Here is a 24,426-nt window from a genome sequence, read left to right on the forward strand (position 1 = left end):
TTCCAGGACATCCTCCCTGGCCTGGTTTTCCCTCTGCCTCTCCGGCTGTGCCTTCGCAGTCTCCTTAGCCAGCTCCCGGCCACAGCTGGCTTCCATAACCAGCATTTCTTTACACCCACGGGCTTCGGGCTGCCCGGCCTGGCCCCACAAAAGTCTCCAAGGCACATCAAATTCAACAAGGATCAAAGTCCAAATTCGCAACCTCTGGAGGGTGTCTCCATTCCTGAGTGTGCCCCCCCCACCCACGTTACCCAGGCTAACGCCCCTGCCCTCAGCCGCTGCAGCCAATCAGGCTCCCACCACGGATCCTGCCTCTGCCAGACCTCTAATCTAGGCCTTCTCCAACGGGCCCTGCCCGCCCCACTCACCTCAAACAGGGAAGGGGCGGGCAGGGACGCTTCCACTTAAAGACTTTCAGCTGCTTTCCTGTGATACCTGTGGCCCCTCAAGGCCCTACCTTTCATCACAGTCTGGCTCTGCCTCCTCATTTCCTCTGCCAGGTCTTCCAACAGCCTCAATGGCCTATTGGCAGTTTCTCATTAAGCCCCTTCCTCCACCTGCCACAGGGCCTTTGCTCAAGCTGTTGCTTCCTCCTGGAACATTGATGAGGTGGGTCTTCCTCCTTCAGCTTATAGATCAAACCCTTGCTTCCTCAGAGGAGCCTTCCCTTTCTCCCTGTAAGTGCTCTTAAGCATTTTCTGCTTTACTGTTTACAGCTCTTGCCCTCTGTCTGTGACCCTTTGAATCCTGCCCCTGTCTCAGCTGAGCGTGTCAGCCGCGTGAGGACAGGGACAAGGTCTGCTTTTGCTCGTCCTCAGTTTTTGCTCATTAGGCACAGTGCCAGGCTCAGAGCAGCTGTTTAGAAAACATTCGTGGAATGAATACATGGATGTACAGCAGATTCTCCTACAAGAGATGGGTGGGTGTGGGGGTTGCAGGGTCCTTGCCTCTGGGGCGGCCCTGCCTGGTCCCAGGAGGAGTCTAGGCCTGAGGCTGGAAGCCCAGGCTGGGAGCTGGCTCAAGATGCCCCTGGATTCAGAGCCTGGCCATCAGATCTCCTTGCCCCCCTTAGGCTGCCTATCCTTTAGACTCTGAATCCCATTAGGCAGGGCCTGTTTGCTGCATCATTTGTTCCCCAATGCTGGCCTGTTAAATAAATGGATGAATCGCTCTCCAGTGTCTAGGGCAGAACAGCAGGGATTTTTGTCACCTGGAGTGTGATGGGCCCCCAGGGCCAGCTCAGCCCTCCCTTAGCCCTTCCCTGCTGCCAGGTACAGTCCCACTAGAGTCGGAGAGGAAACCGCCTGGCAGAAATGCTGTCCTCTAAGCTTGACCAAGGGGGGAAACTGAAGCCCTAGAGCTGCCACCTCTAGTGTTCTGGCTCCCCCTGCTGCTTTTACCTGTTCCTCCGGCCTTAAGGACCCAAGCACAGGTGGCAGCTATTCAGGGAGAGGGTAGGAGGTGCCCACACTGTTTTGTCTTATTGGGGATTTGCTTCTTCCCTGCTTGCCCCTCACATCTCATTCTAAGCAGCACACAGGCAGGGGTCACATTTGTTTACTGCTGTAGCCCCCGTGCCTGGCACATGCCTGCCCAACATACGCAGGAATAATCAACTGGGGGTAGAGGAGGGATTCAAACCCAGGCCTCACATCTGTGATGTGCCTGGTGTTATAAGGTACCTGTTCACGGCCTGCATCCCTTGTTCTCAGTTTGATTCAACATTTACTGAGCGGCTGCTGGGACAGGCTGGGGGTGGTGCCAGGGCTTCCAATAACAAGGCTACCAGGGGCTTTTCTTTCCTGTTCTCCCTTGCCCAGTGTAGATGGACCAGATGACTGAGCTGTAGCTCCAGATCAGGGCTTGGCCAGGGTCCCCCGGTGGGATGAGGTCAGACGCATCCACCCTTCCCTGGGGGACAGTGCACGTGGTTCTGATTGGGAGATGTGGGCTCAGAGCCTGGATTTTCATCTGAGGGAGGAACTGGACCACAGACACTTCCCAGAATGTGGGGGTGTGGGGGAGAGCAGGGAACTGCCCCAGTTAAACGCATGGAAGGCACTGGGCACTTGTCTTGAGACAAGCCCACTCTCTTCCTGCCCCTGCAGGAGGGTAGCAAGTTGACCATGAACTCTGGAGTCAAAGTGATCTGGCCTCACCTCTGATGACCTGTGTGACCTCTAACCTGTGTTTCCCTATCTGTAGAAGGGGGAAGAGTCCTCCACAATTGTAAGGATTAAATGATGATGCACATAAAAGGCTGAATGGGGGAGTTCCTGTTGTGACTCAGTGGTTAACAAATCCGACTAGGAACCATGAGGTTGCAGGTTTGGTCCCTGGCCTTGCTCAGTGGGTTAAGGATCCGGTGTTGCCATGAGCTGTGGTGTAGGTTGCAGACACGGCTCGAATCCCATGTTGTTGTGTCTCTGGTGTAGGCCGGTGGCTACAGCTCCAATTTGACCCCTAGCCTGGGAACTCCATATGCCGTGGGAGCAGCCCTAGAAAAGGTAAAAAGACAAAGAAAAAAAAAAAAAAAAAAAAAAAAAAGGGCTGAACGGGGCACCAGGCATTTGCTCAACCTGGAAGTATTACTGCGGATGAGGAAATGGAGGCTCCAAGGGGCGAGTGGTCCAACCTGATCTGAAAGAGGGGATGCCGGGAGCAGACCTGTGCCAGGGGCTGCCAGCCCAGCACCTGGGTCAGTGGTATCAGGCAGAAGACAGGCATGGCCGAGCCAGGAAAATATTATGACTTTATTTGCTACACTGACAACGGCTCTGAGTGGGGGTGGCCGCCGTCTCTACGTGGATGTCTGAAGTGGGGGCCAACGAACAATAGCGTTTCCCCTGGTGGGGGCAGGGAAGGCTGGGATGGGCAGACTTGGGGCGAAGTGTGACAACAGCCAATCTCGGGGCTGCGGGAGTAATGGCGATGGCGTCTTCAGGGCTGGGTCCCGGTTTGTGGCTCAGAGGCAGGGAGCTCCAGTGTCTAGGGTACCGGCCAGGGCCTGCACTACCTCACGGGGCCGGCGGGCGGCGGCCAGGGCTGCTCGGCCAGCTCCCGCTCCAGCTGCTTGAAAAGCTTCTTGGAGACCCGTTTGGGCCGGAGCCACCGCAGGCAGCCTGGGAGGCACTGGTCCAGCACGCTCTGCCAGGGACAAGGAGGGTACCGAGGGGCAGCTGTGGCTGAGTCGCAGCCCCAGGACCCGCCCCCGCGCCAAGCCCAACCTGGGGCGGGCCCCACCTCCAGCATGAAGGCCCCCACGAAATTGAAGGCGACCAGGCCCAGCAGCAGCAGCTTGAAGCAGGTGTCGGCAATGGTCCTCAGCGCCAGCAGCCCCTGCAGGAGGCCGGGGGCCAGGAGGAGGCCCACCAGGAGGGAGCCCAGGAGCGCCAGGGCCACCAGGAAGGGCACTGGGGGCAGAGGAGGGGTCTGTTAGCCCAGGGAGTGCCCCCATGGGACCCTCACGGGCACCGGCCCCCACAGCCCGCCACCCAGCAGCACTCCCCCCAGCGCAGCAGCACCGTTGGTGTAGAGCGGCCGGCGGAAGGGCGCCCCCTTGGACATGGCCACGGCCAGGATGAGGTACTGAAAGCTGGACAGAGAAAAAACCACTGTGTTCTCGTAGTTGGGCAGGTTGTCTGGTGCGGGCACTGTCCTGTTCAGAGGCACGAACCTGGGGACATGGGGACCGGGAGTCAGGGCACGAGAGGAGGACAGGGGCAGGGCAGGCTCTGGCGGAAGCTCCCTGCTACTCACCAGGGCTGGGCCACGGTCAGGAAGTAGCCCCCCAGCTGCACGCCAGCCACCAGGGCCACCTGAAGCAGCAGGCTGCTGAGCACGGGCACGCTGAGCAGGGCCCCTGGCGGCCGCGCCCGCCCCAGGGCCAGCGCCGGGCCGGTGCGGCTCATGAGCACGGCCACCGTGGTGGTGATGACCAGGTCGATGACCAGGAACTGCACATCGCCCAGGTTGGTGTTGACCTGCCGGCAGGAAGGGAGGGCGGAGGGGAAGACGGGTCCCAGGCTGATGTGGGAGCCACCAGCCTGGCCCTTAAGGAGGCTGACGGGGGAGGTGCTGCTCCTGTCCTGCGGCCTGTGGGAAGGCGGCACCCGCCTGCCGCAGGGACTCCCAGGCTGATGGAGGAGGCACTTGCCCGGCTTGCAGGGAGCCCCTCTCGCAGTCCGAGGGGGAAGACATCCCTGCTGACCTGGGGAGGCCTTTTTTTTTTTTTTTTTCTGCAGCATACAGCAGTGGCTTGATGTGGGATCTCAGTTCTCAGAGCGGGGACGGAAGGCAGCCACAGTGGTGAAAACACCAAATCCTAACCACCAGACCACTAGGGAACTCCCTGGAAAGGCCTCAATTTGAGGGGGCAGGGAACACCGAGCCTGAGGGGAGGCGTAGGCTCTGCCTTGTGGAGCCCCTAGGTTTCTGACTGCAAGACACACAGTTCCCGCCCTCAGGGTTTTTTTTTTTTGCTTTTTAGGGACGCGTCCTCGGCTTATGGAGGTTCCCAGGCTAGGGGTCAAAATCAGAGCTATAGCTGCCAGCCTACACCACAGCCACAGCCTCGAGGGATCCGAGCCTCATCTTCGACCTACGCCACAGCCCACGGCAACGCCAGATCCTTAACCCACTGAGTGAGGCCAGGGATTGAACCTGCATCCTCATGGATCCTAGTTCTGCCCTCAGGTTTAAGGTGGACACAAGGACAGAAGCTGGGGCAAGGTCTCCACTGCTCCATGGTGTCACATGCGCTCAGTGGGGGCGCGCAGTGCGTGCTCAGAGCTGAGCGGAGGGGGGTGCTACCCTCTGGGCAGGATGTGGGAGGCACAGCCAAGAACCTGGCCAGGCCAAGCGGATAAACGGGCAGAGGCCTCGGCTCTGTCCTCATCCTGCCTCCGGCTCCTTCGCCCCCCACCCCTGGGCTCTGCCTCAGTCTCCCCAGTAGACGGGAGACTCCCAAGGCTCAGGGATGAAATGTCAGCACAGCACAGCTGCTCCTGTTTCTGAGGACCTACTGTGCACCCGGCGCATCCCTGCCTCAGACCAGCCTCACCCCAGGGGCCAGGGAGTGCCCAAGCCACACGGCTGGAGCAGGACTCGAGGCCCCACCATCAACTCCCAAACCTGCCGGGCTCCCCGGCACAGGGCGGAGGACCTCGCTGGGGCCCAGCACGGGGCCTGCTCTGGCTGCGGGCGCTCACCGTGTAGAGGATCAGGACGGAGATGAACTGAGTCAGGCTGTACAGGGCCATGTACTTGAAGACGCTGAACGACGTGTCCAGGGAACAACGGCCCTCCCTGGGGAGCAGGGAACAGGCTTTAGGGGCCCAGGCCAGGTCCCGCCGAGTCCCCAGCCGCCAGCCCCCTGGCCGCCTCACCTGATGACCATGGGCACACACTCGATGCTGGCCACGCTCGAGGTGAAGGGCGAGACCACGGAGGCCTCGGCCTGGGACAGCGAGATGCCCACGTCAGCCGCCTTCAGGGCCCCGCAGTCGTTGGCGCCGTCTCCGCACATGCCCACGCAGTACCTGACAGATGGGGAGGGCAGGCGGGGCCGGGATTCGCGTGCTGGCTCTGCAATGCCCCACCCACCTCAGGGGCTGGCTGGTGGAACGCAGGGATGGCCGGCTCCCTACTGCCTGCAGGGTGCCTGGCAAGGGCTCAGTAAACCGAACAGAGTAGGTGCTCAGCAAACAGATGTGACAACAGCTGGCCTCTCTGTCCCCAGGTTCAGTATCCACGGATGTGAGGGGCTGACTCTACCACAGTACATTTTTTCTTTTCTTTTTTTTGCTTTTTAGGGCCGCACCCACAGCACATGGCAACACTGGATCCTTAACCCACTGAGCAAGGCCAGGGATAGAACCTGCATCCTCACAGACATTCTGTCAGGTTCTTAACCCACTGAGCCACAACGGGAACTCCTGTACTACACCACTTGCCATAAGGGGCTGGAGCATCTGTGGGTTTTGGTATCTGCAGAGACTCCTGGAACCAGTCCCCGCAGGTACAACACACCCGGGAGAGCCCGCTGGGTTCTCGGGGGCTGACAGCTCCCTCATGGCTCAGGTTGGGGGACAGGGACACAGGGCCGGCTTGCTCCCCGCAGGCCCCTCATGCACAGGCACTCACTGAAGCTTCTGCAGTTCACACACCAGCTCTGTCTTCTGCTCTGGAGCCATGCGGGCAAAGACAGTGCCCTGGACCAGGACCTGGGAGCACAGGGAGACAGGGAGGGGCTGGGGCAGCCGAGAGGAGGGAGCAGAGCATGGCCAGATGCAGCACGACCAGGGAGGCCCGGGGCAGCCCTACCTTGGGCAGCAGCTTGGGGAAGTGCTTCAAAAGGACACCAAAGGTGGAGCCGCTGAGGGCCAGGTGGCTGGATCGGGGGTCTGGCTCCATGGTGTAGCTTGCGGCCTGGTCAGGATCCTGGGGGCCCGGGAAGCTCAGCTCAGCTCCCCCTGCCCACCCTGAGAGCTGGGGCCCGGGTCAGGGGACACAGGGGTGGAGTCAAGGGCGGGGTGTGTGGCTGGAACTCTGGGTCAGCCTCACCTTAGCCCCGTTCTTGGCTGCGGAGGACTCCACTGGCAGGAGCTCGAGGGAGGCAGGCTGGCCCTGCTCAGGGGGGGTGGCGTGGATGATGACCAGGCGCTCCTGGGGGCCCACCATGCCGCAGCTCTGGGCCACAGTGACCGCCGTCTGCAGGTTGTCCCCTGGAGGGGAGGGGGCAAGGTTAAAGTCCAGTGCCACTGAGGGGGCCATGTAGAGATGGGAAAACTGAGGCTGGATGGAATCCACCTGCCAGGCCTGAGCCTGGGCACAAAATCAGTGTCTCTGAACCTTGGTTTCCTGCCTGTAAAACCAGGTGTCAAAGGTCTTAGGAGAAACTTGGGGCTTGGGCTTGAGCTCTGCATATACTATTTTTTTTTTTTTTTTTTTTTTTTTTTTGTTTTTTTTTTTTTTTTTTTTTTGTCTTTTGTCTTTTTGTTGTTGTTGTTGTTGTTGTTATTGTTGCTATTTCTTGGGCCGCTCCCGCGGCATATGGAGGTTCCCAGTCCAGGGGTTGAATCGGAGCTGTAGCCCCCGGCCTACACCAGAGCCACAGCAACGCGGGATCCGAGCCATGTCTGCAACCTACACCACAGCTCACGGCAACGCCGGATCGTTAACCCACTGAGCAAGGGCAGGGACCGAACCCGCAACCTCATGGTTCTTAGTCGGGTTCATTAACCACTGCACCACGACGGGAACTCCTGCATATACTATTGAGTGCTGTGGGACTTTGCTGGGAAGAGCGTGCGTGTGTGTGCAGGGCAGAAGGACAAGGGGAAAGACACAAACTATGGGTCCCCTCCGTGTGTCACCCTGGCTAGCAGCTTTCTTTGTTCCATGAAATGGCCACAACCTTTGAGAAAAGGGGTGGAAGCAGGAACCTGGGGAGGTCCCCCAGGCTGTCCACCACCAGCCCTGGGTAGAAGTCACTCCACGCTTCTGAGCCTCACTCTCCTCATCTGTCAAGTGGGGGGAGACAGTGAAGACACCTCAAATGGCTGAAGAGGACCCGGCCTGAAGCAGGGGCCCAAAGAGATGGCCTGGGAAGGGATGCTGGGTATCCTTTGCTCTGCCCAGGATGGAGCGGATTCTGCCCTCCTAACCCAGCCCTGCTGGTACCTGTCACCATGACGGTGCGGATGCAGGTCCTCCGCAGAGCCTGGATGACAGGTGTGGTCTGTGGCTTCAGCAGATTCCGCATGACCAGCAGCCCCAGGAGCCTCAGCTCCCGCTCCACAGTGTCCCTGGAGGGTAGGCAGGCTGGGGTCAGAGGTCACGTAGAGGGCAAGACTCCTCTCCCATCACTAGGCAAGTGCATTGTCCCTGGGCTCTGCCTGCATGAGGGCCTCTCTCTGCCCAGGCGAGGGACCCCAGGGCCCACCTTGTCAGTTGCCGAGCTGCTTCCAGGCTGGGCGCGATGGGCAGTGGCTTGCTGGCGAGGGCCACTACACGGTAGCCAGTGGCCGTGTAACTCTGCAGCATCTGGGCGAAGCTGGTGGGCACTGCCAGGGAGAGGCGGGTGTGAGTGGGACAAGGAGGTGGGGGCAGGGAGAGGCCGGGCGCCACCCCATTCAGGGCCAATGCTGCGCAGCGGATTCGGGGCCCTCCCCCCTCACCTGTCTCGGGGTTGCAGAGGCCTGCCACCAGCTCAGGGGAGCCCTTGACGTAGGCCTCAGGCTGAGCGGCCCCCGGCCACGCCACCACAACGCTCATGCGCTGCAGGGCTGATGAGAAGGGGAAGCGGCTGAGGATGCTGACCGGCACGGGGGGCTCCTCCTGCGGGGTTAGAGGGGGCAGCTGAGGGGCTGGCTTGTGGAGCCCACCCCTCCCACCCCACGCCCCCAGGCACACCCTCTGCTCACCATGCCCTGCAGGTGGGGCTCCCGAAGTGGGGGTTTCATCACCGCCAAGACCTGGGTCCCCAATTCCATGTCTGCAGATGGGCCCTCCTCCAGGACCTGGGAGGCAGACAGAGCATTAAGGGGTAGGCACTGGCTTGGCCTGGGGCAGCCAGTCCTTGACCCATGGAGAGAGGCAGCAAGAAAGAGTCAAGTTAGACCCATGGAACACCTCCTTGATGGGAGCCTGGATAGAAGTCAAGAAGGTGGGCTTTAGAGTTGGGTGGACGCAAGTTCAAAGTCTGGCTTTGCCACGTATAAGCTGCTGGGTAACCTTGACAAGTTACTCCAAATCTCCCCTAGCCTCAGTTTCCTTCTTAACAAGCAGTAAGCTCCCTTCCTGGGGCTACGGGGAGGAGTCATGAGATGAGGCTCACGCAGCAGAGCACTAGCTCATGGCAGGGGGCCTGGGCCATTGCTATTCGAGGGTGGGCATGACACAACCTCCCTGGGAGTCCAAGAATGAAGACCAGGGGGGCTGCGGGCCTAGATGCCCAGAGGCAGGGGGCAGACCTGCTTGGCCTCCTCACCCAGCCAGTAGACTCCACCATCTTGAGGTCCATGGGGTCGCCCACTGGGGTGTCCTGGAGCCAGCTGAGGGTGTGGCAGGTGGCCAGTGCCCGGAGCAGGGGCCCCATGGGCAGGTGGCGGGGCTCTGGGACCAGCGGCAGGAACTCCTGTCCCTTCAGGGGCACCACACCCATCACGTCCAAGCCGTCCTCAGTGAGGGTGCCTGTCTGCAGGGGGCAAGCAGGTGGGCCAGTGATGAGTCCTGGGCTGAGCTGTGCCCGGTGACGTGGGTGCCCACACCCCCGGCCACGCAGGGCCCGTGGGAACCCCAGGAGCCAGGGCTGGAGCCAGAAGAGGTCCTCGCGCTTCTGGATCGTTGCTCGTGGGGGTCCCTCTGCCCGGTCGTCCTCCCAACCCCCGTGTTTCTCCGTCTGGCGTGATTTCCTCCAGGAAGCCTTCTTCCTTTTTTCTTTTCTTTTCTTTTTAGGGCTGCACCCGTGGCATATGAAAGTTCCCAGGCGAAGGGTCAAATCAGAGGTGCAGCAACATAGGATCTGAGCCACATCCTCAATTTACACCTCAGCTTGGGGCAACACCGGACCCTTAACCCACTGAGCCATGCCACGGATTGAATCCGCATCCTCATGGATACTAGTCCAGTTCTTAACCTGCTGAGCCACAATGGGAAGCCCAAGTCTTCTTCCTCAACCCGACAGCTGGGTCAGGTGCTCTGGGCCCCCACCCATGGCTCCTTATCGCCCCATCACCAGTTCACTGGGGCACCAGGTGGAGGGCCTGGCCACGCGCAGCTCCCAGTGTCATTACTGAATGAATGAGTGGGTGGATGCCTGCATTTCCTATTCTGTATTTCAGTGGCTCAGCTACACACCTGGTCCCTTGGCTAGCCTGGGAGCCCGGCGAGTCTGATCACGCTCCTTCCTGTCAGTTTAAATCATCCAAACAGCTCACCGGGGCCCACCAGGCTCCGCTCGATCAGGGCTCTGCCATCTCATCTTGCCCCCCGCCCCCCAACTGTTCCCCATGCCCCACCCCCAGGGTCTGTTCCTCCCAGGAGCATGAGCTATGCTGCTTATTCGCCTCCACGTTGCCGGCCCCGCGCTCGTCTCTGTGTGGCCCACATCTCAGAAGTCACCAAAGGACCAGAGGAGCCTTCCTTGAGAGCCCTCTCGCCAAGGGAGTGACCCCCACGTACCACACCCATCATGCACCCCATTTGTTTTCTCCCTGGAATCCATCACCATCTGCACCTCGTGCTCCTGGTTCACCCCTTCTGGTGGTGGGGACATCTCTGCATGGGTCACTGCTGGATCCCCAGCGTTGACAGCAGCACTGGGCCCCAGAAGGCCCCCAGTGGTTCTCAAACAAACACATTTCATCTGCCAGACCATGAGCCTGACGCAGGCAGGAACTGGGGGGAGCTTCCGAGTGTTCCGTCCAAGGACAGGACCTGGCACCCAGCAACCCTCAGTCAATGGCACTAAAGGATGAAGGCAGGGCTGGGGGCCCAGTTGTGGTACCTGTCCCCCCGCCCCCCAGGCCAGCCCCACCCCACAGCCCCCACCTTGTCGAAACACACGAGCCGGAGCTTGCCCCCCAGGTTGATGCGCGGCGGGTGGATGCAGAAGATGCCCTGGCTCCGCAGGCGGCTCTGGGCGTAGAGTGTGCACACTGTCATGGCAGCCGGCAGGGCAGGCGGCACCACCACCGTCACTAGGTCCAGAGCCCGGATCACAATCTCGTTCAGAGGCACCTGGCAGGAGGCACTGTGACTGCCAAGGCCCAGGCTGGCTGGGCCCTGGGCCCCCACTGGCAGCCCCCACCCGGCCCCAAGGCTTACCCGGTTGCGGTGGAGGATGAAGATGCTGTAGATGGTGCCGAGGAGAGCTGGGGAGACAGCGAAAGACTCAGCGGGATTTGGGTGGGGCTTCTGGGCTCCACCGGAAGGGGTGCAGGGGCCACTCACCCAGGACAGAGAGGGCAGCCACAAACTTCATGCTGTGTTTATAGAACTTGAAGTTGATGGGCCGGGGGTGCAGGATAGAGCTCACCAAGCCCCCTTTAGCTGTGCAGAACCCTGGCAGGACAGGGGATGGGAGGCGGGGAAAGCTGAGGGTCAGGACCGCTTGCCCCTCCCAACACCATCTGCACCTCCGAGCTTGTAAAACATGATGCTCCGGGGTGAGCAAGCAGGATGGCCACACTTGACGGCCCCACAGCCCGCCTCGCCCTCATTAAGGGTTTAGTAAATAGGGACTTAGTGGAGAGCATCTACAATTGATGGTTCCACTTCAAATCCAGTGACATGTGGCTTTTGCTGAAAAAAATCTGCTCTGGTGACACTGGATCCCTTTCCCAAGCTGCTGGAGTTGTACAGCCCAGCTCTCTTCCTAAGCGGTAGGCTCCTTCCTTCTTGCCACGTCCCTGCCTACTGCAGCCAACCCCAAGTTGCGGGGGGATTTGCTGGGTCACCCAGCAGGCCAGCCACAGAGATGGGTCCACCTTACTCTAGGTCACCTCCCCTCTGGGTGCTGGGCTCTCCTGACCCCCACCTGTCTGGGTCACCACTGCCAGGACATGGGGTCCAACGAAGGCCCGGGCCTGCAAGATGAGGGTCCCGCAGAAGAGTGTGTGCCGCCGGTGGGTCTCCGGGAAGTAGGGCACTGGTCCCTCTGGCAGAGCTGTCTTCAGCACTGGAACGCTCTCCCCTGGGAGGGAGGAGGTGTGAGGACCATGGGGGCCTCCAGCTGCCCCTTCCCACCAAGGCCAAGGTTACACACAGAATGATGACCCAAGCCTTAGGGCTCATCTAACTCTTGCAACTATGTGTGAAGAAATCACTGCCCCATTTTCCAAAGAGGCACAGTGAGGCTCAGAGAGGACAAAAGATAATCTTGGAAGGATGTGTGCCTGCCAGTTTCTGGGAACATCTCTTGGGGGAGTCAGAAAGGGTGTGCTGGCACGGGCAAGGATTGAGTCGGGGGTGGTCTCCTTCTGCTGGAATTATTTTGGAACAAGCTGTGTTACTTTCACTATCACGTTTTCCGTTTTACTGCCGCACATGCGGGCTATGGAAGTTCCCGGGCCAGAAGTTGAATGGGAGCTGCACCTGCCGGCCTACGACACAGCCACAGCCACACGGGATCTGAGCTGCATCTGCGACCTACATTGCAGCTTGTGCCAATGCTGGATCCTTAACCCACTGAGCGAGGCGAGGGATCGAACCCGCATCCTTATGGACACTGTCAGGTTCTTAACCTGCTGAGCCACAGTGGGAACTCCAAGCTGTGCTGCTTTTATAATTCAAACCAATAAAATAATGACATAAGGGGGCTTAACCTCTGTAAAGCTCTGATCTCGCTGCCTGGCACAGAGCAGCCGTCCCTCATGAGGGCCTCAGGGGGCAGGATGGGCACTGCTGAGGCCAGATTGCTACCTGAGAGCCAAGGGGAAAGAGAACTCCATCTCCAAGTTCTGACACCCACAGGGCAGAGGGACTCAGTGGCTGGGAAGCGGGGATGGGAGGCCGTGGAGCCAAGGGCTGGGGCTGACCTGTCAGAGAGCTCTCGTTGACCACGCACTCGCCAGCCACCAGGGCAGCATCACAGGGCATCGGTCCACCCTCCTGGGGCAGCACCAGGCAGTCTCCTGGCACCAGCTCGCTGGAGTCCACCCATTCCTCCTCTGCAGAAGGGCAAGCAGGGGCCTCAGTGCGCCCCCCCCCCCCACCCCATGGCCTCCCTCCCCCCCGCCCCCAGCTTCTCACCTCCCCCAGGCCGGCACACGCACACCCGCACAGACAGCTTGACCATGTCCCTCAGAGTCTGGCTTTGCTGTGGGCAGGGGGACAAGAAGGGAGTGGGTGGGTGCGGGCCCGCTGGGGGAGCCCCTGCCCCGCCCCATCCACTCCACGCCACCCACCTTTCTGGTCTTGTATATCGACAGGCAGATGGAGACGGCGGAGATGAGGAAAATACAGAGCGCGTACCAGTAGTAGTGGTCGGCCAGCCACAGCGCGATGCTGAAGGCCTGGAACCCATAGTAGGGGTTCAGTGCCTGGGGGGGGGGCGGGGAGGCAGCATCAGGGCCCATGTCCCCCGGGGCAGCCCAGCCACAGGCCGGGCTTCCTGTGCCCATGGGAGCAGAGGGCCAGGCAGCTGCCAAAGGACCAAAGCCAGGCCTGTCTCCTGGTCAGTCCTGTCCAAATGGCCTTGGAACCCCCATTTTCTTTGCTCTAAAGAGGACACGGGTGTTTACAGGCCAGGCCCCTGCTCGGCAGGTCATCTACGTGTCAATACAATGGTGATGACAGCTCCACAAGGGGAATGCTACCATCAGCTTCATTTCACAGCTGGGGAAGCTGAGGCACAGAAGGGTTAAGTCGCTTGCCTAAAATCACACAGCTCCCAAGTGGCTGACTGGGGTTAAATCAGGCCAGACTCCAAGGCCTCCTCTCCCTCTCACAGGCGTCAGCCCTGGATCAGAGGGCTGGGACGCAGCAGTGTACTCTAGCTGTGTCTGGGTCACTGACTTCCCTTTGTCCCAGTGTGACCCTGGCTGCGCCACGTGGCTCAGGTTCCTCATGTGTGAGCGGCGTGTCCCTCCTCCCAGGGCTGCTGAAGCACGAGACTCTGCAGCCTGGCTCTCGGTGCACAGCAGGAGCCAGGCCCTGTGGGCTTGTCTCTTGGCCGCCAGTCCCCAGCCCCAGCCCCAGCCTGGACCAGAACCTCCAATGCCTCTCCCTGAGCTGACTGGAGCTGGGCCTGAGAGGCCCCTCCGCTATGGAGAAGAAGACAGCTGGTATGATCTGCCTCTGTAGAGAGGCCCAGAGAGGGCAAGCCCGTGGCCCAGGTCACACAGCCAGCTCAGGACAGAGCTGGGGTGAGGCCCAGGGACAGGCCCTACCTCGTCCACCAGCAGCTGGAAATAGGACTTGACTGGCACGCTGATCATGTTGGGGCCATAGATGGTCTTCCTGTAAGCAGAGAAGCGGCAGAGCCATCAAATGGAGGGGCCGCACCTTCTGGCGGTAACAGAGCTCCCTGCTTTACAGCTGGGGAAACCAAGGCCCAGAGAAGGCAGGGGGCTGGAAGAAGGCCACACTTGAGGGGCCAGATAGGGGTCCCCAGCTCTCAGGGCAGCACCCACCGCACGGTTTGGTCCTGGAGGCTGAGGCCGGTGCAGGAGCGGTGGATGTCGTCACAGGTGCGGCCATGGTCCAGCAGGCTGCGGGGACAGGGAAGGGGCACTTGTGTGGGTGGTGGGGCCCGAGCTCTGCACCTCTCACCCTCCTGGGAGAAAGCAGCTTCCTCACTAACTCTGGGTCTAACTTTCTCCTTTTGTTCCTCTTCCGTCCTCCTGAATCATCTCGCCCGGGAAGAACAACAGGAGAGGATGGGAGTGTTTGACAGTGACGACACCCCCTCTTACTTGGTGACATTTAGAGCATTCTTCTTTTTTTTTTTTCGCTTTTTAGGGCCACATGTGCGGCCTACGGAAGCTTCCAGGCTAGGGGTCGAATTGGAACTACAGCTGCTGGCCTATACCACAGCTCACGGCAACACTGGATCCTTAACCCACTGAGCAAGGCTGGGGATCAAACCCGCATCCTCATGGATACTAGTCAGATTCATTTCTGCCGAGCCACAACGGGAACTCCCCTTTTAGAGCATTCTTTACAACGATGCAAGCTTAGGTCAGTTACTTAACTTCCCTGGGCTCAGGTGTCTCATCTGCAAAATGGGACAGTGATGGCACCTACTTCATAGGGCTATGGATGGATGTTTTGCAAAGTGCTCAGACAATTCCTGGCACTAGGTGGCAAAGGTGGTTGCGATTTTTGCTATTCTTCTCGTGCAGCAGAGGCCCTTGCTGCCATCCCCACACCCCGCTGGCGCCCGTCTCTGCATGAGCCAGGAAGGCCGAAATCAAGCAGAGGGCATGTACCAGGAATGGCCCGTAACTGACAGCAGTAGGGAGGAGATGAGTAGGTACCCGGCTTGCTCACTCCTTGGGTGAAGGCGCCCCAAGTGCATGCTCTACCCTGGCGCAAAGGGACCCCAGGGGTCTGCGCTCTGGGTGTCCATGACACCCCCTTCCACTGGCTGACTTCTTTCTCCTGCCTCCCGGGATCACCTTCCCAACAGATTCCCTGCGCTTGAATCCTTGTCTTTTTTTTTTTTTTTTAAGGCCACACCTGCGGCATGTGGAAGTCCCCAGGCGAGGGGCTGAATCAGAGCTGCAGCTGCCAGCCTGTGCCACAGCCACAGCAATGCCAGATCTGAGCTGCATGTGCAACCTACACCGCAGCTCATGGCAATACAAGATCCTTAACCCTCTGAGTGGGACCAGGGATCGAACCCACAACCTCATGGATACTAGTCGGGTTCATTACTGCTGAGCCATGGCAGGAACTCCTGAATCCTTGTCTTGGGGTCTACTTCTTGGGGCTCGAACTAAGATATAAAGTGAGCTGACATTTATCAAGGGTGACAGAGCAGGTACAAAAGCCCAAACAGAAGGTCCACATTCAGAGCCTGTGGTCTGATTTACAGCGGCGTTGCCACCTCACACCAGATGCTGTGCCAAGCCTTATATGGTGCTTACAGACTTAAACCTTAGGAGGCCAGGACTCCCCCTTCATGACCGTTTACAGACAGAGACCCTGAGGGGCTCAGTGACTTGCTGGTGGCCAAGGCACAGAGCTTAGAGGGGAGTCCAGGCTGGGCCACCTCATGCCACCTCCTCTGCCCACCCAGCCCCCTTGCAGGAGGTGGTGTGAGCTGCGCTGGCCCTGACCCTACCTGACTTGGCAGAAGGCCTGCTGGGTCTCGATCCAGATGTAGCGCCGGCCCTGGAAGAGGTAGTAGCGTAGTGTCCGCTGCTGGTGGGAGAGAGGAGAGGTGGGCTGGAGGCAGCCCTGGGCCTGTGCGTGTGGGGTTGGGGTAGGGACCAGTGTCACAGGGAAGAGGCAGGAGAGGCAGCATGGAAATGTACAAGGTGACCAGCCAGCTGGATGTCTGGGACAAGAGAACCAGGGAACGATGGAGTCCAACCCCGCCCCCACCACCGTGTGAAACTGGGCCCCAGAGAGAGGCAAGAACTTGTCCAGAAGCCAGCTGTCCACTTACTGCCTCTTCCGTCCTGCGGAGCTGGGCCGTGTCCTTCCAAGCACGCTCTGGCACTGCCCCCACAGCCACCTGGCTCCGGCCGTCCTCCACCTGGGCCTGTGGGGGCAGCTCCAGGCTGGGGAGGGGTGTGGGGTTACCATGGAGTCCTGGGGTCTGCCCTGACACCTCCCCATCCTCACAGAGCCACCTTCCCTTGTGGGGGTGGGTGGCGGGGGCTGGGGGCGCCAGGATCAGGGCCTTGTGGGAGGAGGGCAGGGGAGCAGGGGCTTCCAGGAAGGGACAATAGGGCCGCCTCACCTGCCTTCGCTGATGGCCTCAGTCTGCACCTGGACGGTATAAAGCTGCCACGAACTATCCTGGAACACAGACATGGGGACTCAGTCCTGGAAGAGACCCCCCCGCCCCCGACTCCCAGGCTCCACCCCACGTGGCCTCTGCTGGAGGAGGCAGGGATCAAGGATATAGATGACCTCCTCAGGAACCACCTGACCTGCCCTTCTGCCCACTGCTCAGACAGGAAAGCTGAAGCCCCAAGAGGAGAGCCACCTGTGTAAGGTCCCACAGCAAGTCAGCGGCCACCCCGCCCACCCTGACCCCTCTCCAGCTCCAGGCTTGGCCCCTGCTCACCTCTTTGTCTCTTATTTCGATAACGAGTGTTTCGGCGCGGGCCAGGTTGCATGGCTGGAGCCGCAGCCGGACCCCCCAAACGGGCTTCCATCGGAAGAGCAGCAAAGGGATCCCTGCCATCATCCAGACCACGATGTGATAGCCTATGACTCTCCATGGACTGCCACAGTAGCCGCTGAGCCTCTGGGGACACGGGCAAGAGGAGGCCAAGGTCGGGGCGGGGGCTGGAGGAGGTACCTGGGTGGGCCTGGGTCTTACCCCTGACCCTGGGGGGTCCCCGCCCCTTCCCGGCCCACGTACCACGGATGAAACTGAGGAGCTGAGGGGATCTATAGATGTCTCTATCGTCAGGGTCCCATAACCGGTGGGCGGGTTGCCCACGAGCGGGCTGCTGTCTGTGGACAGAAAGGAGAAATGCCCTTTGGTGGGGGAGGGAGGGGCTCCTGATTCTCTTCCTTCTTCAAATGTAACGTAAGTGGGGAGTTCCCATCGTGGCGCAGTAGAAATGAATCTGACTAGGAACCATGAGGCTGCAGGTTTGATCCCTGGCCTTGCTCAATGGGTTAAAGGATCCAGCGTTGCCGTGAGCTGTGGTGTAGGTTGCAGATGTGGCTCGGATCTGGCATTGCCGTGGCTGTGGTGCAGGCCGGCAGCTACAGCTCTGATTAGACCCCTAGCCTGGGAACCTCCACATACCACAGGTGCGACCCTAGAAAAATAAGACAAAAACAAAAACAAAAAACAAAAAAAAAACATCTAACATAAGCAGTCATTTTATAAAGATGGTCTGATAAATCCAGTAACTCGAGTCCTCAGGGTCCGTTATCTGGCCATTCTGTTGGTTCTACACATAGTACCCTATTTCCTTGTGCGTCTGGTGATTTCTGACAGGGTGTGGGCCTGGAGTCAGGGAACAGGGCCTGGTGAGCACCCTGAGCTGCCACAGCACCCAGGCACCCAGCTGTTAGTTCCTGGGAGCTCTGTGTCCCACTTTCCACCTGGGCTCCACCCTGAGGGCAGGGAGAGGGCGGCTCACTCTTGTTCAACACTTGAGCCCAGCACAGGCCTGGCAGCGAGGAGATGCCAAGAAATTGAGTCTGGACTGACCAGTGTCAGCCAGCCTGAGGGGAAGGACCTCACTAGGAAAGTGAAATCGGGGACGGGGAGGGAAGAGCCCAGCCCAGGGCATGAGCCAGAGAAGAGAAGCTGCTGTGCCGTGGCCCAGCCGACAGGTTCCTTCTGTGAGGAAGAGCCCCCTATCACCCCCGTTTTACAGCTGAGATTCAGGGAAGTACATCAGGCGGCTCCACTGCAGAAATTCTTCCTCTCTCCTGCCTCCCCTACTGGAGAGCTGCGGTTCGAGCAGGGTAGGCAGACAGTAGCTGCTCTGGGGCCCAGGAGGAGGTGGGGCTCCAGTACCCACCCACGGGCAGCCTCTGCTACGGTTACTCTAACCGTGCTCCCCGGACCTCTTGGAACACCTGTCAGACAGGAAGATGCCTGGGCCCCTCCCCAGACCTGCTAGGCATTTGCATATCTCCCAGGAGCCTCTGGACAAGTTCACTAAGGGGGATGGGAAAGCCAGACAGGTGGGGGAGGCCTGATTTTCTGAACTCCCCTTCCCCTCAGGAACCGGAGCCCTGCAGACCTAAAGGTTCCATCCAACAAGCCCAGACTGTCCGGGGCAGCTGCCGCTGTCGCAACAGCTGCTCTGCCCTCAAACACCTGGGTTTCTGCAGCTTCCCCAAGCCGTCAACATTTCCCAAGGGCCCACTACCTGTGGGCTCTGCTCCTGGTCTTTTTACATTGTTAATACAAGGACCCTGCCATGTGAGCACAATTATCCCCTTCTTATAGAAGAAAATGAGGCTCAGAGAGGTTAAGATCACAGAGCCAAGTATGTGGTACAGCCAGGATGCAATTCTAGGCAGGATGACTCCAGGGTGGGTGGATTTGATTTCCCATCAGGCCGAGCAGAGTCTGTTCTCTCCTACCCCAGCGCCCCCACCTCCACGAGAGTAATGACCACAATAAGAGCAGCCAACATCCATTAAGCACTTCCCAGGTGACAAGAGCTGCTCTAACCTTCCACATGAATCAGCTCTTTGAACCCTCCAGCAACACGATGAGAGGACTCTTATTCTTCCCATGTGTACAAACGAGGGAACCGAGGCTCAGAACTACAAAGCCCCCGCCCCCACCCCCACCCCCGTAAATGGTGGCGCTGGGAAGTCAGAGCCCAGATCCTGTGTTTTGGGGACCAATGTGGGCACTTTCAAAGAGAGCCTATGCCCTACGCTGCCTGAGGCCTCTGAGGCAAGATGACTCAAAACCCAAATCAACCCAGCCCCACCCATGGCCAAGTCCTCCCCTGTCCCTGTCCACTGGATGACTCAGAAAATATACGGAGCTGCAACCCGCTCCAGGAAGAGCCTGGCATCTGCGGATCGATCTCTCTCTCTCTCTCTCTCTCACACACACACACACAGCCCTCAACCGTGTGTCTGCCCAGTGGTAAAGGCTGGAAGCCAGAGGGCAGGAGGCCTGGTCAGCCTTCTCTCCTGGGGCTCACAGCGACCCAGCCTGGGTCCCTGGGGTGGTCCCTTTTGCTCTGTGGTTCCAGTTCAGCTTGTGAGTGAGGCTTGTCAGGGCATCATCTCCTCCCCTTCCTGGTGACAGCCCGCAGATAACAGCAGAGGCCCCTCTCTGGTGTGTGTATGGGGGGTCCGGGGTGGGGGTGATTCGCCCTGGAGCCTGGCCTGGGGGTGTGGGGCAGGGGAAACAGGCGTTCAGGACAACTGACCCAGTCTGGTAACCTGGGCTCTCAGATCTCTGGGAATCAACAAGCACAGCCCTTTTCTTTTTGGTCTTTTTAGGGCCAAACCTGCAGCATATGGAAGTTCCCAGGCTAGGGGTTGAATCAGAGTTGCGGCTGCCAGCCTACACCACAGCAACAAGGGATCCAAGCCGCGTCTGCGACCTATACCACAGCTCTCGGCAAAGCCAGATCCTTAATCCACTGAGCAAAGCTGGGGATCAACCACGCATCCTCATGGACACTAGTCAGGTTCTTAACTTGCTGAGCCACACGGGAACTCCCCAGTATCCTTCTTGTTGCCAGAACCCCTCATCTGCCCCAGAGCCCTGCTCCCTGAGTGGGGCAGGGTGGGGAGTTTCACACCCTTTAGGGCTGTTCTTGGGCTGTTTCTGGGGAGTGAGGGAAGAGAGCACCTCGGGGTAACAGGCACTGACACGGGCCAGGCAGTGTTCAAGGACTTCACCTACATTCATTTATCAATTCCTCACCACAACCCTATGCAGTGTGTCCTGCCTACTTTTATCCCCACTTTAGATTAGGAAATCGAGGCACAGAGAGGTGAAGTAAGTTGCCCAAAGGCCACAGAGCCTGTGGGACGTGGATGCCGGCAGTGTGGCTGCAGGGCCCACGCTCTTAACAACACTGCCACCGTCCCCGCCGTCATCTCCATCAGTAACTGTGCTCCTGGCTCTCTGCCAAGGGCCTTAGCCTCGCTGGGCTTCTGTTTCCCATCTCTAGGGTCATAATGCCCAAGCAGCTGGCACACGCAGGGTTTGCAGTTCCTGAGGCATGGGCCTCTGCAGATGGGCGGTTGCTGGCTCCCTGCCAAAGAGATGTGGCTTCTGCTCTGACCCATTTCTCAGGCTCCCCTCCACGTTACCATCACCCTGTCTGAAAACCCACCGCTGTGCCACTGGGCCCCTGTGTGTACTCAACAGCTCCTCCCTCTGCCTTAAAACCCTCAGACCAGCAGCCGGCCCTGGCAGCATGTCCAGCCAAGCCTGGGCAGGTCCCTTTGCGCCCACTGATCTGATTTGCTCCCACGACCATCACGCAACGCATCCCATCTTACAGAGAGACCTGAGCCTCGGGAGAGGCAGTCTGCCTGTCAATTTGTCTCGCAGCTGGAAAGGGCCTTCCTCCAAAGTGCTCTCTGCCCACCTGAGCCCCATCCGCTGACACCATCACATCAGACTGGCACATGTGTCATCACCCTCCTGTTCAGAGTGCCTGGAATGGGGCTGGGACTCAGGAACCCTTTACTGAATGAATGAACGAGTGAATGAAAGCCCGTACACCTTGCTGGTATTACAGAGTGTGGAAGCCACGGCGCTGGGAGTCACTGCGTTCGCTCCTGCCCTGGCTCAGCTGTGAGGGGCACAGGGAGGAGCTGCTTCTTCAAAGGCCCCACCCGAGTCCATCACTGGCTGGCTTCTCCAGGATCTACACAAAATGCTCCCTCTGGGAGTTCTTTCTTGTGCCTCACACACACCCATCGCTTCATGACAATGCTCTACCAGTCAGCCTGGGGAAGAGGGAAGGGAGCTCGAAGGAGGAAGTCACATCTGGGGAACCCTCTGGTATCCCCAAGGTCAAGCCCAGGGTACGCTCTTGCAGAACACCTGTCAGAACACTCGGGAAGTTCCTGCTGTGGCACAACAGGATGGGCAGCGTCCCGGCAGCACCAGGATACAGGTTTGATCCCTGGCCCGGCACAGCGGGTTAAAAGATCTGGCAATGCCACAGCTGCAGCCTAGGACGCAACTCTGGCTCGGATCTGGTCCCTGGCCCAGGAACTCCATATGCTGCAGCGTGGTCAAAAAGGAAGAAGAGAAAACACAAAGAACAAAAAAACACTCGGAAATGCTTGTTTATCTCAATTGGCATCTCAGTCTCCTCCAGGATGGCACAGGAAGGTCAGGCCAGCGTCTGATCTCTCCTGAAGCCGGCTCAGGCCAGCTGCTTGGGATGAGGAAGCTTTCGCAATGACTGTATGACTCTTTTGAACAACAAGGGCTGATCTTCACACATAACCCTTCAGGGACTAGTATCATCCCATTTTACAGCTGGGGAAATTGAGGAACACAGCGTCACACAGCTTCAAAGGGGAGAAGCTGGAAAAAAGTGGGTCTGAATGAACACATCCCTCTTCGTTCATCCTCACAGCCACCTCGTAGAAAGTATGGATGATGATCCCCATATATTTTTGCCTTTTTGCTTTTTAGAGTCGCACCCATGGCATATGGATGTTCCCAGGCTAGGGGATCGAATTGGAGCTGCAGCTGCCGGCCTGCACCACAGCCACAGCAATGCCAGATCTGAGCCGCATGTGCGACCCACACCGCAGCTCATGGCAATGCCGGATCCTTAACGCACTGAGTGGGGCCAGGGATTGAATCTGCGTCCTCATAGATCCTAGTTGGCTTTGTTACTGCTGAGCCACAGTGGGAACTCCAGGATCCCCATTTAAAACAAAGCACAGAGAGGTTAACCTGTCTCAAGTCACACAGCTCTGAGTGGTCAAGACTGGACTTGAACCTAGTCTGACTCCACGGCCCTAGGGGCAATGCCACTGGCGCTGCAGAACAGAGGGGCTGGAGTCAAACCATTTGGGAACCTCTTGTTTCCTGCGGAAGCACGGGTTTCCTGCTGGTGACCTGGCAGTGGCTCAGGGCAGCACTGCCGCCTCCCCCTGCTGTGTTTCCCTTGTGGCCAGAAGCTCCTCTCCTCTGCTGGGCTAGGAGCAAGAGGGACAATCTGCCAGGAGCTCTGTGAATCTTTGGATCTGGACTATTTCCTCAGTACTTCCCCTCCCTCAGCCAGGTTCACTCTAGATTTTGATTAGTGGGAGTGGTGCTGTGGGGGGGTAAGGTGGGAGATCTGGAGGGAGAGGCCTGAAGGGTCTGCAGCTGTGGAGAGGATGCTCCAGCATTGGTGGCTCTTGGCTGAGGTCTGGGCTCTGAGCAACCCACATGGAAATGAGACCCTTCTGGATAGGAGAGGTCTATTGGCCTCATTTGCAGCAGGTGGGATTTAAATTAGCTCCGGAAAGGGTGGACCTGGAATGGGTAATATGGAGGGTGTGGTCCTTGGAGCTGGGGGCCTGAGGCAGGAGTTCAGGGGTGGCATTTGGGCTCCGGGGCACTCCCATCCAGGGACTCGGGGAGCCTTGGCTTCTCCAACCCCATTCATTCATTCAGCCAAGAGGAACAACTGCTCCGAGGACCCGGATGCAGAGGCCTCCGCGCCTCTTCCCCAACCTGGACGTCAGTGCGGGAGGGCGTCCAGTGGGAGGGAGGCATCTCTGCGTGCCCGGCCACCGACACCCCCACCCCCACCCCCGGCCCCTTGCAAGGCGCCAGGAGCTTCCTCGTCCAAGGCTCTGCGCAGCGCCATCCCCGGCTCTTAGCCTCTCTGGAAGGGGGGAGGGCACGGGCGCAGTGATACCCCCGGGATCGCTCCTCGGCCAGCAACCGCGCAGTGGGGGTGTCTACCCACGCCAGGTGCGACGACGCGCGGCCTGGGGACCGCGCCCCGGTTTCCTGTCTGCAGGGGCTGCGCACTCACCTGCGCTCATGGTGGCTCCTCGCGCTCATCGCCGGGCCCAGGCGTCGCGACGCCCCGCGATGGGGACCAAGGCGGAAGGCCGGGGGGGCGCAGGGCGCTGCGCGGCTGGGCGGCCCAGGGAACCTGCAGAGCCGAGTGGCTGACGCGGCCGCCGAGGTGCCGCAGTCGAGATCTGAGCGCAGCCAAGCCCCGCCCCGCCCTCTGCGGCCCCAAGTCCGCCCGCGCGCCGCCTGGGCTGCCGGGACTTGTAGTCCGAGCCCCCCCCCGCCACGCTCCCTCCTCCCGCCAAGCCGCAGGCAGGGACTGAGAGATAACGACAGCCCTGGGACAGACGCATAGACAGAGAAGGGACATTGAGGGACTCCGACAGGACAATCCGCAGACACGAATGAACACACAGACACACACTCAGAAATAGCCCTCAGATGCACAAACACAAGTACACCCACCTCTCCCGCCCCACACAGGCTGACTACAGAGTTGTGACACAGAGAAACAGACACGACAATTCTCAGACACGCAGAATTGTCTCAGGGAAACAGGACAACTTTGGTACACAAACACACAGGTACACAACAACCTCAGAGGCACACACAAAGGCTAGACTCTCAAGACACAGACACAACGCACAGAGGTGATACTTAGAGACAGAGCACACCCAGTAGTGTGACACTTAAAACACAGGTGTAACACACACACCCACCTCCACCGTCACACTCTCCACACATGGAGTCAGCCCCGGCTGCATATTATAGTGGTTGAGGATGATGCCTGCTGATTCAAGCTGGCCTCCATCTCTTCTAGGCTCTGGGACCTTGGGCAAGTCACTTAACCTCTCTGGGCCTCATTTCTTTTTTTTCTTTTTTCTTTTGGGAGGGGCACACTAGAGGCATATGGAAATTCCCAGGCTAGGGATCGAATCGGAGCTATAGCCTCTGGCCTACACCACAGCCACAGCAACATGGGATCCGATTGGCATCAGCAGCTCATGGCAATGCTGGATCCTTAACCCACTGAGGGAGGCCAGGGATGGAACCCGCATTCTCATGGATACAAGTCGGATTCATTTCCACTGAGCCACAAAGGGAACTCCTCTGGGTTTCATTTCTTAACCTATAGGAGGATGATGACATTAGCAATCCCTGCTTGATTATTATGAGGCTTATGTGAGAAAAAGCATGTAGAGCACTAGGGACAGTGCTGGTTCTGCTGGATAAATATTAAAGAAAGAAGACATTTCTGCCCAGAGACTCACAGAGATATGCATGGACCTGGGGAGGCTCTGCAGTGATGT

General features: G+C 59.1%; 1 protein-coding gene across 8 annotated transcripts; it reads right to left on the reverse strand.

Annotated features, from left to right (window-relative positions):
- Positions 1–2,728: 2,728 nt before the first annotated feature.
- On the reverse strand, positions 2,729–23,299 carry ATP13A2 (ATPase cation transporting 13A2). 8 transcript variants are annotated; one of them, XM_021095421.2, is made up of 29 exons: positions 23,133–23,299; positions 17,048–17,142; positions 16,748–16,930; positions 16,418–16,476; positions 16,121–16,235; positions 15,794–15,870; positions 14,139–14,216; positions 13,896–13,965; positions 12,912–13,019; positions 12,757–12,823; positions 12,543–12,674; positions 11,543–11,698; positions 10,957–11,067; positions 10,831–10,877; positions 10,555–10,743; positions 8,993–9,199; positions 8,427–8,522; positions 8,181–8,340; positions 7,946–8,066; positions 7,684–7,808; positions 6,565–6,725; positions 6,325–6,441; positions 6,145–6,224; positions 5,388–5,540; positions 5,211–5,307; positions 3,760–3,983; positions 3,525–3,676; positions 3,244–3,413; positions 2,729–3,147 (listed from the first exon to the last, which is right to left on the reverse strand). In XM_021095421.2, the coding sequence occupies exons 1-29, from the start codon at positions 23,140–23,142 to the stop codon at positions 3,013–3,015; spliced, it is 3,495 nt and encodes a 1,164-aa protein (XP_020951080.2). In that variant the 5' UTR covers positions 23,143–23,299; the 3' UTR covers positions 2,729–3,012. The 8 variants fall into 8 exon arrangements, with proteins under 8 accessions (XP_020951080.2, XP_005665107.3, XP_013854472.3 ...); XM_005665050.4 differs by having other exon boundaries at positions 12,912–13,046; XM_013999018.3 differs by having other exon boundaries at positions 15,794–15,873.
- Positions 23,300–24,426: the final 1,127 nt, after the last annotated feature.

The sequence above is a fragment of the Sus scrofa genome, chromosome 6 (genome assembly GCF_054392235.1).
Source record: "Sus scrofa isolate SSC_HxYL_T2T_F1_AM1 chromosome 6, Sscrofa_HxYL_maternal_Yorkshire_Landrace_v2.0, whole genome shotgun sequence".
Lineage (NCBI taxonomy): Eukaryota > Metazoa > Chordata > Mammalia > Artiodactyla > Suidae > Sus > Sus scrofa.